At 39.8% G+C, this 18,645-nt stretch overlaps 1 protein-coding gene across 2 annotated transcripts in view; it reads right to left on the bottom strand.

Moving 5' to 3' along the window:
- The window catches only part of mcph1 (microcephalin 1), a 64,701-nt gene that overhangs the window by 30,276 nt on the left and 15,780 nt on the right, over positions 1-18,645 (bottom strand). For both annotated transcript variants that reach the window (XM_062995043.1, XM_062995044.1), the window contains exons 11-13: positions 10,414-10,451; positions 9,145-9,307; positions 7,816-7,893 (exon numbers count right to left, since the gene is read on the bottom strand). In XM_062995043.1, coding sequence (XP_062851113.1) covers positions 7,816-7,893; positions 9,145-9,307; positions 10,414-10,451 — 279 coding nt within the window. The remainder of the gene's footprint in view (positions 1-7,815; positions 7,894-9,144; positions 9,308-10,413; positions 10,452-18,645) is intronic.

Below are 18,645 nucleotides of genomic sequence, written 5' to 3'. Positions count from 1 at the left end.
TAGATTAGATTTATATTTATGTAGATATTGTAAATACTACACATGTAATATTATCAATGCAACTATGGTACAAAGATAAATTTGGGTCCTTGATATAGGCCCTCAGTTGTGTTGAATTAACAAAGAAAACATTTGTACAAAACATAAAAAATACAATTGATGTGCTTTTGTTTACAGCTGTTAATTAATTTGCAATTTAAAATATTTTATAATTGTAAATATTTCTAAAATATTTTAATGAATCTTAAAAAGATTCACTTCTACATTTGCCTCATAATTGAGTCATTATTTGAGGGAGGGGGGTCAAATTATCTTGGTTATAAAAAAATGATTTCACAATATTCTAATGACCATTTTGGAATGTTACTGAACTCTTCAAGCAGCTTCATAAATGATTAATGAGGGTTGGGTCAAGTGAATGTTGGGAAAGTTCATATGGCATACACATACAGATACACAGATCAGGCATAACATTATGACCACTTTCCTAATATTGTGTTGGTCCCTCTTTTGCTGCCAAAACAGCCCTGCAACTGTGATGCACTGTGTATTCTGATACCTTTCTATCAGAACCAGCATTAACCTTTTCAGCAATTTGAGTTACAGTAGCTCATCTGTTGGATCGGACCACACGGACCAGCCTTTGTTTCCCAAGTGCATCAGTGAGCCTTGGCTGCCAATGACCCTGATGCCGGTTTACCACTGTTCCTTCCTTGGACCACTTTTGATAGATACTGACCACTGCAGACCGGGAACAGCCCACAAGAGCTGCAGTTTTGGAGATGCTCTGACCTTACGCTCGCCCATTTTTCCTGCTTCTAACACATCAACTTTGAGGATAAAATGTTCACTTGCTGCCTAATATATCCCACCCACTAACAGGTGCTGTGATGATGAGATTATCAGTGTTATTCACTTCACCTGTCAGTGGTCATAATGTTATGCCTCGTCAGTGTATTTCTGAGCACAGTCTACAGACGGACAATACACCTCGGAACAGTTTGATATGAGTGTTTTTGTTTTAAAATTGTCAAGTCAATGTAAATATAAATAAAACACCTAAGAATGCTCCATGGAACATAGAACTACTGTTTCTACCACACTGTGTCTGTGAGTAGTAATTAAAAGCTTCAGACCAAACTGATCACTGTACTGATAACTGTTTTCACTGGGAAGGCAAAAAAACCCTAGACAGGGCACCAATCCGAAGGGATTCGGCTATCCCCACCCTTAGACATGTAGCCTGACCAGCCAATAGCAATGCTGCTTGTGTTGGTAAGCTAGTGTGATAGACTGCTGTACCTCCCCAGCATCCTACTGAGATTTTTACTGAGAAAATTTCCTTTTGAAATCCTTGTTGATGACTACCATGTTAGAACCCATACATGTCAATATTGCAGACTCCCTTTGCTTCCACTTTGTTCTTTTTCTTTTACACCTAATCGTTTTGTAATACAGAATTAGTTTAGTAAAAGTCGATAATTTTTGCCATGATCTTTTTCATCTACATTTTCAGCCAGATTCTTTATGATAATATAAACACAATGTACCGTCTTCTTCAAATCCAGAACCACAATTCACATTTTATTTATTTATTTTTGAAGCACTAGACACATTTTGCTTGTTTCTTTATGAAATTAAATAATTGCATAATTTCTTACCTCAAAACCATTTATTAAAAAAAGAAAGCCAGAGAAAAGAAGACTAACGACATTATACTTGGTCTATCCAGCAGCAGCTCCTATTTCATGTTGCTACACCTTCACCATCTCATAATCTAAAAACACGACCGTATAGCATACAAAACTGAAAGTTTTTTCTTTACAAATGGTTTTAAAGGTAAAAAAAACCAATTTGACTTAAAGATCTGGTATTATGCAGACTTTGTTGTTATTGTATTTTAAAAAAGGAACCTAACAAAAGAAACAACTGTTTAAACAGCATGTACAAGTGATGTTTGATATCATTTTCACTGTTTTACTTTAACTGTTCATTGAACAACTCTGCATTGATGTCTTGTAATAAGAAGTTTAGACATATTTATTTGTTCGCATTACACACGCTAAAAATGATGTCTTTAAAGATGTACAGTTTTGAAGGTCAAACTGACATTAAAAACAACTTAAATCAATGAGGCTTCTTGTCATATTTTCATTTTTTTAATTTTACTTCTCGAAAGATTCACCAATGTTCCAACTTTTCTCCTCATCTGTGGATTGTTAAAGATGCAGAGCCTGAGAAATGGTTTTGTAACCCATTGCAGATATAGTTCAATAACTTCTTTAGCAGAATTTCTTTTGATTGCAGCATCATTGTTGTTGCTGCAGCCTTTTAGCCTTTTTTTTTTACATTGCTGGAAAGGTTCTAGTTAGGTGCTGTTTAGATTCAACAGAGCTGCAGTAATCAAGTCTGGCTGTGTATGGTCTAAAGAAAGAGTGCAATTGATTTCCCAATTTCAGAAAAGTTGGAAAGTGAAGTAAAACACAATAAAAAGAAGAATCTGTGATTTTTTTTATTTTCTTGAATTTTATTTAACTGATAAAAGTAAAAAAAAAAGATTTTCAATGTTCTTACTGATCAACTTTATTGTATTTTGTAAAACAGTTGGGACAGAGGCGTGTTCACCCATATTCCGTCACCTTTCCTATTAATGAGACTTTTTAGTTGTTTGGGAACTAAGGATACCAACTGTTGCAAACTGAACTGTAAACTCATCTAACCACAGCACACATTTCGACTGTCATTCGAACCATCTGAGATCAGCTCAAGCCTAAAGAACTCTAAGGTGTTTCTGTTTAGGACTGATGTACGTGTAATAGACTTTCAGGTTGCATTTCTTAAAGTAGCGGGGGACTGTGTTAGATGACAATGGTTTTCTGAAGTACTCCCGAGTTCATGCAGCTACATTTATCACAGTAGCATTACAGCTTCTCATGAAGTGCTGTCTGAGAGCTCAAGGGTCACGTACATTCAGCAGTGGTTTCCAAATGCCCTACACAGACTAAGATCTTTACAGATTTCCTAATTATGAACAGTACCTGGTAAAGCACTAAATTATTTGAATCTTGCAGTGGAAAATGTTCATTTTAAACTGATTCTGATTAAAATTCTTCCCTAAAGTTTGGCACAAATTGGTGAGTCACAACCCCATCAATGCTTAATCAAGACTGATACTTGGTGGATCCTCCTACTATGCACAATTATACCGGTTCACGATCTCCCTGCTTATTGTGCAGAACTGTAACTTAAATATTCTATAAACTTTTCACTTATACGAGGGATCTTTAAAAAGTTTCTGCACTTTTATATTTTTGTTGGAAACGGTGAGGGTGGGAGAAGTAGTAATTGGTGTTTTGCATCTGTACCAACTTTTTTGGAGTGTGTTGCAGGCGTCCAATTACAAATGTGTGGATACACCGATCAGCCTTAACATTTAAACCACCTTCTTGTTTCTACTCTCACTGACCAATTTATCAGCTCCACTTACCATATAGAAGCACTTTGGAGGTCTGCAATTACTGACTGTAGTCCATTTGTTTCTCTACATACTTTTTAGCCTGCTTTCACCCTGTTCTTCAATGGTCAGGACCCCCACAGGACCACCACAGAGCAGGAATTATTTGGGTGGTGGATCATTCTCAGCACTGCAGTGACAATGTCATGGTGGTGGTGTGTTAGCGTGTGTTGTGATGGTATGAGTGGATCAGACACAGCAATGCTGCTGGAGTTTTTAAATACCGTGTCCACTCACTGTCCACTCTATTAGACACTCCTACCTAGTTGGTCCACCTTGTAGATGTAAAGTCAGAGACGATCGCTCATCTATTGCTGCTGTTTGAGTTGGTCATCTTTTAGACCTTCATCAGTGGTCACAAGACACTGCCTACAGGGCGCTGTTGGCTGGATATTTTTTCGGTTGGTGGACTATTCTCAGTCCAGCAGTGACAGTGAGGTTTTTAAAAACTCCATCAACGCTGCTGTGTCTGATCCACCCATACCAGCACAACACACACTAACACACCACCACCATGTCAGTGTCACTGCAGTGCTGAGAATGATCCACCACCCAAATAATACCTACTCTGTAGTGGTCCTGTGGGGGTCCTGACCATTGAAAAACAGGGTGAAAGGGGGCTAACAAAGCATGCAGAGAAACAGATGAACTACAGTCAGTAATTGTAGAACTACAAAGTGCTTCTATATGGTAAGTGGAGATGATAAAATGGACAGTGAGTGTAGAAACAAGGAGGTGGTTTTATGTTATGGTTGATCGGTGTATTTATGAAATACGATGAAATCTTTCCTTTTTACTTTTGTCAGTTAAATTAAGATTCAAGAAAATTAACGAATCATTTATTCTTTTTCTGCATTTTATACAACGAGTCAGCTTTTTTTCGAAAATGGGGTTTGTATGTAGATCTCTTTTAGCATTATCAATGCCTCCACACATGTGCAAGGTTTCATGCTATGGGCACCAATACACCCCTGTACTAACAGACACTGGCTTTTTAGCTTTATGCTAGAAACTGTAGAGTACTGCCTAATATAAGTGTTCTATCATTGCTTTACAGTTCTAAGATCTTTGGCAAAGTAACAAATGATTTCATAATGCACAGTAACACTAATGTGAGCGGAATGCAGCCCTCCAATCTGCCTAGCTTTTCTGCAAAAGTCCATGTCAGTGCTGGCAAAATAAACAGGAACCCTACTGCACCTATTCTGTAACCTTACACTTTACTCCTGGCAGGAGATCTACATTTCAGCCAAGCCTTTTTTGAAAGCTGTCAGTTCTTATTGGCATTGCCTCACGCATGAGATTGTTCAAGCTGTGCTTGGTAGAAAAAAAGATGCCCGGTGGCCTCTTTGATTTGTCTATTTGAAGACCCACTTTGCCAGAATGGCTGGGTATAAATTGGAAAAAAAAAGATTCAAAGACAAAAGACAAAATTCCACTTTAGGTCCCGGAAACTCAGGCTGCACAGTGTCAGTCCATCGCAGGGCATCACACAATCATTCAAAATCAATTACACCCAAGAGCAGCCAATTCATCTACTGACCTTTTGGGAGGTCACCAGAAATGTGTGTACCCAGAGGAACACTACAAAAACATAGAAACAGGCGAACTCAACACTGACAGAAACCAGAGACAGGTTCTAACGTTGTGCAACAAAAACTGCAGAAATAACAGTACACAATTAAAAAAGTATTATGTAGTGCAAGGTCAACAATTAACTGCGAACTTGTTTTTATAAATAATTAATTAATCCTTACCCATTTTCGAAACAAATATTAAGACTTACATTTACATGTTCGGCATTTAGCAGACGCTCTTATCCAGAGCGCCTTACAAAAGTGCTTCCATAGTGAACATTACCTTACTCTAGTTTAAACAGACAACAGTCCAAAACACAAATCTGCAAAAAATCTGTTTTTTATGCAAGAAATAAATAAGAGCATTAGTAAGTACATGGCAGCTTAAGTGCTTAGTAAAGAGGTGGATTTTGAAGACAGCGAGAGACTCAGATGTTCAGACAGACAGAAGAAGTTCGTTCCACCACTCCAAGTCCAGAGAAGAGCCTTTATGCTTGTGTTCCCTGAGTTCTGGGTGGAGGATCAAGTCGAGCGAGACTAGTGGCTTGGAGGTTGTGTTGTACAGAGCGGCGTTTTATTAGATACTTTAATCAGACTTTAAAACTTCAATCGAACAGTTAGTAAAGCTGTAGCAACTTAACTTTAAACTAAATCTAAACTAATTTTAGAGTCATAAAAACCTGTAAAACAACAAAGGTCAATATTTACCTCTGTATGATCTGCACTGGATAGCAATAACAATGAATTTACATTTTTAATTCATCAATTAAAGTCAACACTTTCTTTAGGCTTAGTCCTTTAAATTGCTAGAGCTACTTGTTTGTTTACATTCCTTCAGCCTTTTTTAATGAAAACGTCCTCTGCATCTAATTGGTGTAGGCTTTTGGCATACTGTTGGAATGCTATACCTATTAGCTTATTATAATGCTAGAATTAATATGGAAATTAATTTGAATAATTTGAATAAATTGATGCATCTCATTTTAACTGACTTTTAATGTTTGTTTATTAGGATTTTAACGTCATGTTTTACACTTTTGGTTACATTCATCACAGACACAGTAGTTACTCATTAGACAAGGTTCATCAGTTCACAAGGTTATATTGAACACAGTCATGGACAATTTAATGCCTCCAATTTACCTCACTTGCATGTCTTTGGACTGTGGGAGGAAACCAGAGCACCCGGAGGAAACCCATGAGGACACGGGGAGAACATGCAAACTCCACACAGAAAGGACCCGGACTGCCCCACCTGGGGATCAAACCCAGGACCTTCTTGCTGTGAGGCGACAGTGCTACCCACCGAGCCACCTGCCGTCCTAACTTGAACATAAATGTTTAAAATTATTTAAAAGAAAACAACCAAAACATACCATTGTATAAGTAATACTTCCAATCCCATAATAACACTAAAATATTTGTCAAAATAATCAAAGCAAAAATAGCTGATACAGTAGAAAAGTAGAGAATCTAAGCTTTAAAACAGCATTTACAAGATAAAACTGCAACCTGGTGTTTTTTTATATCTGCTGTTCTAGTAACATTCTAATCATTTCAAAAGAGCTGACTGGTCTGTAAATCCAGAAACAGTGTATAATTTAGGCTGCTCCTTGTAAGCTTAAGTACAGTACTTTGCCAAAAAAGTTTTACACCAAAATAGAAAATAACACAGTCTACTGTCAAGTTAGGGATGCAAACTTTTTTTTCATTTTTCATTACATTTTTTTTATTTAAACCAAAAGCGACCGGCTTAACTATGTCCCATCCCAATGCAAATCACATTGCAGTTTCATATCAACAAGTCTGACATGATTTATGGAGTAAAAAAAAACAACGAAGTTGAACGTAGTGAACGTAGCAGCATGTAGAACGTTTAAAATCTGAATTTTACTCAGTCTGTGGAAAACAGTCCACTACAAGCACTAACTGAACATAAAAACCGAAAAATGTAAATGCAGAGTATATAGTAAAGCTTTTCCTGACAACATAAGTGTAGTGATAAGATATCCACACCATGTTTGTAACAATTGATTCGCAAGTGCATATTTTAACATGCAGTCATACTGATGCAAAATGGCTTTGTTGTTTATGATTTTAATGTGTAATAGTTTATTTGTTCATTATTTGAATAATATTAATGCATATCTGTTCAGATAAGAACCTCTCAATGTAGAGTGTAAATGGAGCTGGCGCATGCATGCTGAGAGTGGTTAATTAAAATCAAGCATCAGCTGTCGGAAATATTAAATAACAATTTTAACCAACATAATTAATCACATTTTTTGTTGGTTATTGATTAATTCGATAATGACTGGAACCCCTGGACCACTTTTACCTGATATATCCGGCGAGATGTACAGAGCCCCGTACCATGCTAGATAACTTAGGATACATCAACGACCCCTACATGGTTTGTAACGAATGTACAGTTCTTGTAGAATGCATAATGAAACATACATTTATGAAAGGATTTGCTGTACTGTTAAGCCAGAAATCAGATCTGGTTTGAGCGTAGATTATTTTATTTTACTTCTAATTTGATAATCACTGTACGATGACAAATCCTGTGTTGACATTATGGGCTGCATAACTACATAACAAAGCTAATGTCTGACAGATGTGTGAAAGTGAATACATCTTACTTTGCCTAGTTTGTACAATGTTACTAATGTTTAACTGAATTTGTGATCATTTAAGCATATTAATCAAGTTTTAACTTACTGGTGCAGCAGGAAAGTGATCAGATAGCTCATATGGCTCCTCTGGAACCCACTTTCGGTGCTCCAGACACCATAAGATCTACAAGGAAATACAGGCAAACATTTTTAGAGCATGATTTTAATATTTACATAATTTATATGCTGCAAGATGTTCCCTTATATATTTGACAATGAGTCAGAAGTATCAATTAATAAAGCCATTCATGCAATGCTGGCTCCAATATTTTGCTAAAGGCATGTAGACACATCGTCTAATCATTTCAGAAATTCCAGCCACATCCATTGTTTACAGAAGGTCATAAAGACATGGTATGGATCAACTATGGTGACCTGCACACAAACACTGACCTTAACCACAATGAATACTCTTGCAAGCCAGACCTTCCCACCCAACATCATGACCTCACAGAAGCTGTTTTGAAGGAATAAACATAAATTTTTACAACTGAAGATCTTGTGAAATGACTTCTCGGAAGAGTGAAAGCTGTTATGGTTGCAAAGATTGGGGCCAACTAACTCTCCTAATCTAATAATCTAACTCTCTTGTGCAGCTTGGTTTGTAATTTTGATGTAGTTACTTCACCTTTTTCTGTGTTGCACGTCATCATGTAAATTTTTCTAATGCAATGTTTTATATTTATTTATTTATTTATAGGATTTAAACGTCATGTTTTACACACCTTGGTTACATTCATAACAGAATCGGTAATTACTCGTTACTCAAGATTCATCAGTTCAAGTCTTTAATGCCAAACACAGTCATGGACAATTTTGCATGTCTTTGGACTATGGGAGGAAACCAGAGCTCCTGAAGGAAACCCATGCAGACATGGGGAGAACATACAAACTCCACACAAAAAGAACCTGGACTGCTCCACCTGGGAATTAAACCCAGGACCTTCTTGCTGTGAGGCGACAGTGCGAGCCACCGTGCTGAGCTACCTGAGAGAATTAACATACATTCCTACAAAAAATAGGACAAAAAAATAAAGATCTTTAGCGTTTTTTCGGAAAAGTGAAAGCTGTTATCGTTGCTAAGATTGGGTCCAACTTTATATCAATGCTCATGGTTTAACAACAGAACATCCCACAAGGTGTATTTGGTATTTACTCACAGTGCTATCAGGCACTTTGGTAAACGCATGTTGCACCTACAAGGTGCCCCACTCATTCCACGCAAATTGTGCAAACCCTGCTTGAGTCAATTTCTAGCTACAAGATTCTACTGATTCTAATATTTTTGGTGTCCATATAATTGTCAAACCTGTATTAACCTGAGGTTCCAGCACAACACATGGGACCAAAGATGTGTCATGCAAGCAGCACTTACCCATTCAAACGAGAGAATCCAGCATCCTCGTGCAATCCCCAGCAGAATGTTGAGGGTGCGCCGTGGACTCCCCGACACCACATGTGTTGTGCTTTCACACACCGTGTCCACCACAGTGAAACCACCCAAACAATTCACCACTTGGAGCACCGTCTGCTGTTTCCTAAACGAATAAACATACTGCTTTTCAAAATCGGCAGTCATTTAAAATGAAAATTCCCGGTCATTAAAAATCGTGTCATGGACTGTGAAATGCCGTGTAATAGGCAATTTGTTGTAAAATTCAAAATTTAAGGTTTGTGTTCAGCATTTTTTTAATGCATTTTCTCCCCGTTTTCCTCCCGATTTAGCGCACTCAATTTTGTCTTCCACTGCTGAGAGATACCAGATTGCATCCGAGGAGAGCGTGTCGCCGTACACACCTCTTCCGACACGTGCACAGCCCTCCTCTTCTCGCCCCTGCTTTCTGCACAGGCGTCTCTTCCGCCAATCAGGGTCCTTACACAGCGTATGAAGACCCACCCACCCACACAGAGTCCGGCCCCCACCCTGCAGATATGGTGGCCAATTAGTGTCTGCTGCAGGCACTGCAAATTATGCCTGCTAGATGGTGCCCAGCCGACTGGTGGCAACCGGGGATTTCAGAAACCGTGGAGTTCAGAAACTCGGTGCCGTTGTGCAAGCGGAATATCTCGCTGCGCCTCCTGGGCACCTTTGTGTTTGGCATTTTTTTTTTTTCATTCGCACAGCATTCAAGGTTTAATTTACTGGTTAATTTGCACAATGAGGCGGTCCTAGCAATCCTACAGCAATTGATTTAGTAATTGATTTGTCAAAGTGTTAAGCAGCTAAAAACACTACACGAGTAACTGAGTTTGGAAAACTCCCAACCAATTCTGCTGCGCTCCGTCGCTGGATGTTTAGGTTTACAGTCAACCGTTAAGGTAGCCTGTGCTGTGTATTGTAGCTTCAATTTATTCTATCATTCAATTTGTAAGTGTAATTTAATGACTACCATAAAAAAAATCCATAAAATCTGTGATTTTTGAAATTAAGCACATTTCCCATGAATTTAGTAGGGCCCTACTTATATTACAATAGAACTGCTAAATTATGTAATAATAATAATACATATCTGCAAACGTTAAGATGTGTAATGAAATGAAGTAAATGAAAAATAAAAATAATAATATTTACAATAAAATATATGCTAAAGGTAACATAATATAATGAACTGATTGATGTAGATGTAGATCTGAACATACTTACTCAGTGGGCATGCTAGTCATTACTAACGTCCTATTCTTCTGTAAAAAAAACAAAAAACAAAAAAAAAATTCAGGCAAACTTTAAACACGAACTGCTTCAAAACATCAACAACCAAGAATTTCCCACTTGGCTAATATGTAACGGTGAGCTCTGTGTTATACGAGGGTTACACCGGTAGACACTACGGTAAACGACAACCGGAGATCACACAGTTGCATGAGAAACACATGCCGGATGTATCTGCATATTTGGTGAGTCGAAAGGAAACACAAGTTCAAGGCCATGAAGAAGGGAAAAAGCAGTTTGAGTGTTGTTTAAGGGATGGTAGTGTGTCCTTCTTTCATCCGCCCCCTGTACTCTGGCCCCAGAATGGCAGGCCTTCGGTACAAGCGTGAGCGAGGGGCACGCACACAAACATACACACAACTTCCTCTTTGCTTCCACCATAGGAAGTTGGAGGTACAGCTCCATCAGCACACCAAGAAGCCAAAACAGTTCCATAATACAAAACATGTTTATAGAAATGTTTATTGACAACTGTGAGGCCAGGTGTGTACCCTCCTCTTTGTGAATGTGTTTTTAACAGAAGTAGCCTCTTAAAAACATGATCATGACCTGAATCATTTTTTTTTTTTATCGAAAAGGTTTAAGGTGACGCTCTGTTTTCTTTTATTTTTATTAATAAAGCAGTAAAGTATGAACTGGCAGCTTACTGAATCAGATAAAGTATTAAATGACGTTTTTGCACATTAAATGACATTTATCTACACTTTTGATGGCCAATTTTGCCAAACTATAGTTTATTTCTTCAATTACAGTGTATCACAAAAGTGAGTACACCCCTCACATTTCTGCAAATATTTTATTATATCTTTCCATGGGACAACACTATAGAACTAAAACTTGGATATAACTTAGAGTAGTCAATGTACAACTTGTATAGCAGTGTAGATTTACTGTCTTCTGAAAATAACTCAACACACAGCCATTAATGTCTAAATGGCTGGCAACATAAGTGAGTACACCCCACAGTGAACATGTCCAAATTGTGCCCAAAGTGTCAATATTTTGTGTGACCACCATTATTATCCAGCACTGCCTTAACCCTCCTGGGCATGGAATTCACCAGAGCTGCACAGGTTGCTACTGGAATCCTCTTCCACTCCTCCATGATGACATCAGGGAGCTGGTGGATGTTAGACACCTTGAACTCCTCCACCTTCCACTTGAGGATGCGCCACAGGTGCTCAATTGGGTTTAGTCCATCACCTTTACCTTCAGCTTCCTCAGCAAGGCAGTTGTCATCTTGGAGGTTGTGTTTGGGGTCATTATCCTGTTGGAAAACTGCCATGAGGCCCAGTTTTCGAAGGGAGGGGATCATGCTCTGTTTCAGAATGTCACAGTACATGTTGGAATTCATGTTTCCCTCAATGAACTGCAGCTCCCCAGTGCCAGCAACACTCATGCAGCCCAAGACCATGATGCTACCACCACCATGCTTGACTGTAGGCAAGATACAGTTGTCTTGGTACTTCTCACCAGGGCGCCGCCACACATGCTGGACACCATCTGAGCCAAACAAGTTTATCTTGGTCTCGTCAGACCACAGGGCATTCCAGTAATCCATGTTCTTGGACTGCTTGTTTTCAGCAAACTGTTTGCTGGCTTTCTTGTGCGTCAGCTTCCTTCTGGGATGACGACCATGCAGACCGAGTTGATGCAGTATGTTGCGTATGGTCTGAGCACTGACAGGCTGACCTCCCACGTCTTCAACCTCTGCAGCAATGCTGGCAGCACTCATGTGTCTATTTTTTAAAGCCAACCTCTGGATATGACGCCGAACACGTGGACTCAACTCCCTTGGTCGACCCTGGAAAACCGCTGTATGACCTTGGCCACCATGCTGTAGCTCAGTTTCAGGGTGTTAGCAATCTTCTTATAGCCCAGACCATCTTTGTGGAGAGCAACAATTCTATTTCTCACATCCTCAGAGAGTTCTTTGCCATGAGGTGCCATGTTGAATATCCAGTGGCCAGTATGAGAGAATTGTACCCAAAACACCAAATTTAACAGCCCTGCTCCCCATTTACACCTGGGACCTTGACACATGACACCAGGGAGGGACAACGACACATTTGGGCACAATTTGGACATGTTCACTGTGGGGTGTACTCACTTATGTTGCCAGCTATTTAGACATTAATGGCTGTGTGTTGAGTTATTTTCAGAAGACAGTAAATCTACACTGCTATACAAGTTGTACACTGACTACTCTAAGTTATATCCAAGTTTCATGTCTATAGTGTTGTCCCATGAAAAGATATAATGAAATATTTGCAGAAATGTGAGGGGTGTACTCACTTTTGTGATACACTGTATGTACTTAGTGTAAATATAGACACATTATGAATTTGATGCCTCAAAACACTCAAAATAGGTTTAGACAGAAATTTTTGAAACATCCCACAATAAGCAGATGAACTGGTAAGGGTGAGAGCATCATGACTGCGCATTAAACAAGAATCCACCACAGGCTCAGATTTTGCAAGCAAACATGGGTAAAAAAGTGCAGTGGCTCAGCACTTTGAGATAATTGTCAATCAGTTTGAATATACAAAAGTGTCTTGAATCCCATTAAAAATAATACATTTTAAAACTGAAAGTCCATCAGAGGGACCCTCATAACCTTGGTGAATTGAAGATAATTTGCCAAGAGGTTAAACCACAACACAGTAAAGGGTTTATTTCCTTTCCCAATGCAGTAACAGCCAACAGAGTCTTTGCAACAAAGGTATTATTAATTAGTATGTTATTAATTTGTGGGGTATATGTTTTTTATGATATTATTATTTTTGTACACACAGTATGTATAAGTCCAAATAAAACAAATTGTGTATATATACAGTGTATCACAAAAGTGAGTACACCCCTCACATTTCTGCAGATATTTAAGTATATCTTTTCATGGGACAACACTGACAAAATGACACTTTGACACAATGAAAAGTAGTCTGTGTGCAGCTTATATAACAGTGTAAATTTATTCTTCCCTCAAAATAACTCAATGTACAGCCATTAATGTCTAAACCACCGGCAACAAAAGTGAGTACACCCCTAAGAGACTACACCCCTAAATGTCCAAATTGAGCACTGCTTGTCATTTTCCCTCCAAAATGTCATGTGATTTGTAAGTGTTACTAGGTTTCAGGTGTGCATAGGTCTGCAATTTAGTAGTGAGAGCTTCACACTCTCTCATACTGGTCACTGAAAGTTCCAACATGGCACCTCATGGCAAAGAACTCTCTGAGGATCTTAAAAGACGAATTGTTGCGCTACATGAAGATGGCCAAGGCTACAAGAAGATTGCCAACACCCTGAAACTGAGCTGCAGCACAGTGGCCAAGATCATCCAGCGTTTTAAAAGAGCAGGGTCCACTCAGAACAGACCTCGCGTTGGTCGTCCAAAGAAGCTGAGTGCACGTGCTCAGCGTCACATCCAACTGCTGTCTTTGAAAGATAGGCGCAGGAGTGCTGTCAGCATTGCTGCAGAGATTGAAAAGGTGGGGGGTCAGCCTGTCAGTGCTCAGACCATACGCCGCACACTACATCAAATTGGTCTGCATGGCTGTCACCCCAGAAGGAAGCCTCTTCTGAAGTCTCTACACAAGAAAGCCCGCAAACAGTTTGCTGAAGACATGTCAACAAAGGACATGGATTACTGGAACCATGTCCTATGGTCTGATGAGACCAAGATTAATTTGTTTGGTTCAGATGGTCTCAAGCATGTGTGGCGGCAATCAGGTGAGGAGTACAAAGATAAGTGTGTCATGCCTACAGTCAAGCATGGTGGTGGGAATGCCATGGTCTGGGGCTGCATGAGTGCAGCAGGTGTTGGGGAGTTACATTTCATTGAGGGACACATGAACTCCAATATGTACTGTGAAATACTAAAGCAGAGCATGATCCCCTCCCTCCGGAAACTGGGTCACAGGGCAGTGTTCCAGCATGATAATGACCCCAAACACACCTCTAAGACGACCACTGCTTTATTGAAGAGGCTAAGGGTAAAGGTGATGGACTGGCCAAGCATGTCTCCAGACCTAAACCCAATAGAACATCTTTGGGGCATCCTCAAGCGGAAGGTGGAGGAGCGCAAAGTCTCGAATATCCGCCAGCTCCGTGATTTCGTCATGGAGGAGTGGAAAAGCATTCCAGTGGCAACCTGTGAAGCTCTGGTAAACTCCATGCCCAGGAGAGTTAAGGCAGTTCTGGGAAATAATGGTGGCCACACAAAATATTGACACTTCAGGAACTTTCACTAAGGGGTGTACTCACTTTTGTTGCCGGTGGTTTAGACATTAATGGCTGTATATTGAGTTATTTTGAGGGAAGAATAAATTTACACTGTTATATAAGCTGCACACAGACTACTTTTCATTGTGTCAAAGTGTCATTTTGTCAGTGTTGTCCCATGAAAAGATATACTTAAATATCTGCAGAAATGTGAGGGGTGTACTCACTTTTGTGATACACTGTATATATATATATATATATATATATATATATATATATATATATATATATATATACAGGGGTTGGACAAAATAACTGAAACACCTGTCATTTTAGTGTGGGAGGTTTCATGGCTAAATTGGACCAGTCTGGTGGCCAATCTTCATTAATTGCACATTGCACCAGTAAGAGCAGAGTGTGAAGGTTCAATTAGCAGGGTAAGAGCACAGTTTTGCTCAAAATATTGCAATGCACACAACATTATGGGTGACATACCAGAGTTCAAAAGAGGACAAATTGTTGGTGCACGTCTTGCTGGCGCATCTGTGACCAAGACAGCAAGTCTTTGTGATGTATCAAGAGCCACGGTATCCAGGGTAATGTCAGCATACCACCAAGAAGGACAAACCACATCCAACAGGATTAACTGTGGACGCAAGAGGAAGCTGTCTGAAAGGGATGTTCGGGTGCTAACCCGGATTGTATCCAAAAAACATAAAACCACGGCTGCCCAAATCACAGCAGAATTAAATGTGCACCTCAACTCTCCTGTTTCCACCAGAACTGTCCGTCGGGAGCTCCACAGGGTCAATATACACGGCCGGGCTGCTATAGCCAAACCTTTGGTCACTCGTGCCGATGCCAAACGTCGGTTTCAATGGTGCAAGGAGCGCAAATCTTGGGCTGTGGACAATGTGAAACATGTATTGTTCTCTGATGAGTCCACCTTTACTGTTTTACCCACATCCGGGAGAGTTACGGTGTGGAGAAGCCCCAAAGAAGCGTACCACCCAGACTGTTGCATGCCCAGAGTGAAGCATGGGGGTGGATCAGTGATGGTTTGGGCTGCCATATCATGGCATTCCCTTGGCCCAATACTTGTGCTAGATGGGCACGTCACTGCCAAGGACTACCAAACCATTCTGGAGGACCATGTGCATCCAATGGCAGTGCCGTGTATCAGGATGACAATGCACCAATACACACAGCAAGACTGGTGAAAGATTGGTTTGATGAACATGAAAGTGAAGTTGAACATCTCCCATGGCCTGCACAGTCACCAGATCTAAATATTATTGAGCCACTTTGGGGTGTTTTGGAGAAGCGAGTCAGGAAACGTTTTCCTCCACCAGCATCACGTAGTGACCTGGCCACTATCCTGCAAGAAGAATGGCTTAAAATCCCTCTGACCACTGTGCAGGACTTGTATATGTCATTTCCAAGACGAATTGACGCTGTATTGGCCGCAAAAGGAGGCCCTACACCATACTAATAAATTATTGTGGTCTAAAACCAGGTGTTTCAGTTATTTTGTCCAACCCCTGTATATATATATATATATATATATATATATATATATATATATATATATATATATATATATAAAAAACTATAACTATATTGCCAAAAGTATTCACTCACCCATTCAAATCATTGAATTCAGGTGTTCCAATCACTTCCATGGCCACAGGTGTATAAAACCAAGCACCTAGGCATGCAGACTGCTTCTACAAACATTGGTGAAAGAATGGGTCGCTCTCAGGAGCTCAGTAAATTCCAGCGTGGTACCGTGATAGGATGCCACCTGTGCAACAAGTCCAGTCGTGAAATTTCCTGACTACTAAATATTCCACAGTCAACTGTCAGTGGTATTATAACAAAGTGGAAGCGATTGGGAATGACAGCAACTCAGCCATGAAGTGGTAGGCCACGTAAAAATGACAATGCAAAGCGTCAAATGCAGTGGTGTAAAGCATGCCGCCACTGGACTCTAGAGCAGTGGAGATGTGATCTCTGGAGTGACGAATCACGCTTCTCCGTCTGGCAATCCGATGGACGAGTCTGGGTTTGGCGGTTGCCAGGAGGACGGTACTTGTCTGACTGCATTGTGCCAAGTGTAAAGTTTGGTGGAGGGGGATTATGGTGTGGGGTTGTTTTTCAGGAGTTGGGCTCGGCTCCTTAGTTCCAGTGAAAGGAACTCTTAATGCTTCAGCATACCAAGAGATTTTAGATAATTTCATGCTCCCAACTTTGTGGCAACAGTTTGGGTATGGCCCCTTCCTGTTCCAACATGACTGTGCACCAGTGCACAAAGCAAGGTCCATAAAGGTGTGGAAGAACTTGACCGGCACAGAGTCCTGACCTCAACCCTATAGAACACCTTTGGGATGAATTAGAACAGAGACTGTGAGCCAGGCCTTCTCGTCCAACCTCAGTGTCTGACCTCACAAATGCGCTTCTGGAAGAATGGTCAAAAATTCCCATAAACACACTCCTAAACCTTGTGGAAAGTTTTTTTGAATGTACAAAAAGGTGGAAATCGGATGGTACTAAATCCAGACTATAAGCTCTCTCAGTCTCTCAGACACGACCAATTACTACTCCTCCCGCCCTCACCGTTTCCAACCAAAATATAAAAGTGAGAAAACTTTTTGAAGATCCCTTATACATTTGAAGTGGGAATATGCAATAAAATGATATTAAATAACAACTGTTTCCACTCACTGTATAAAATGTCATCTCAACCAGCTCTATTCTACACTACACATCGTCAACACTGGGTGCAAAAAATGCTATTAACCCAAGTCAGTGCACCAATGACTAGCAAGAATGCAACCCTAGAACTTCACAATAAATTTTTTTCATCCAGCCACCGTCTTCTAACCAAGCCTTGAAGTACTGACATTCTGTCTCACCTCTCAGTCAACACTCGAGCTAGAAAACCTCCTCCATAAAACCTCTTCAAGCTAGTGAATGTCGGCATATTGTTCTACGTTCAGTGTTGTGACAGCATCTTTTTAGCTTTTGGGTCAGCTCGGTGAACCCTCAAAAAACGCTGAATAGGTGGATCTGGGATACACGCTTTAACAAGCCAAGCCGGATTTCATTTTAAAAGACCATGCATAGATTAAAAGGTCCTGGTTCAAGGCTGATTTATCAGTTACAGGAATTTAACATTTGTAATATACAAAAGACTTTTTTTCAGTTGAATACTGGTCAAAAAGTCTGTTTTTATTTAGATATTTACTCCAACTTTTTTGGAATTAGGTTTGTACAATTTCTTTTTTGTACCCGTCTAGAAAAGCATATTAGAAATGGGAAAAATGAAAAGCGCATTGTATGTTTTAAATACGCCCAGACACGGACCTTAAAATATAGGCCACCAAAAAGCGCACAAACCCGAGCCCTGGTGTGAACTGTGTGAATTGGAAAGAACCTGTTTCCAATTCGCCCAAGTACAAATGAAGGAAATACTTTAGAGTATGACACACCAAGTGTGGTGGCCAGTTCATGCACTCTGATATGACTCAGGTCTCTATTCACACAGAGAAAGGGCGCTCAAACTTCATATAGACCCTTCCTGTGCAGGGACAAACTATTTAAAGCCCTTTTGACCTATTGCAAAGGTTATTTTGTATCGATATTTGATCTCTGTTACATCGCTGATCTCATACTTGTGCTCAGTGCTTCATCTCATGATATTTTATGCTTGGAGTGCTTGTAGTTTTGACACTTCAGATCATATCATACTTGTCACAAGTGTGGATCAGTTGCACCACCAGCCTTGAATCATAGAATTAACTATGAGATCATACAGAGAATTGTCATGATGTGTCCAAACACGAGTCCCTGCATTGTCTTTCATAAAATAAAACTCCATAAAAATAAAAACTCTTCCCAAATCAAACCTAATGTCCAAGCCCAGGGTACAACAGCTGT

The sequence above is a fragment of the Trichomycterus rosablanca genome, chromosome 5 (assembly GCF_030014385.1).
Source record: "Trichomycterus rosablanca isolate fTriRos1 chromosome 5, fTriRos1.hap1, whole genome shotgun sequence".
In the NCBI taxonomy this organism is placed as follows: domain Eukaryota; kingdom Metazoa; phylum Chordata; class Actinopteri; order Siluriformes; family Trichomycteridae; genus Trichomycterus; species Trichomycterus rosablanca.
This window is presented reverse-complemented; position numbering and strand designations above follow the sequence as displayed.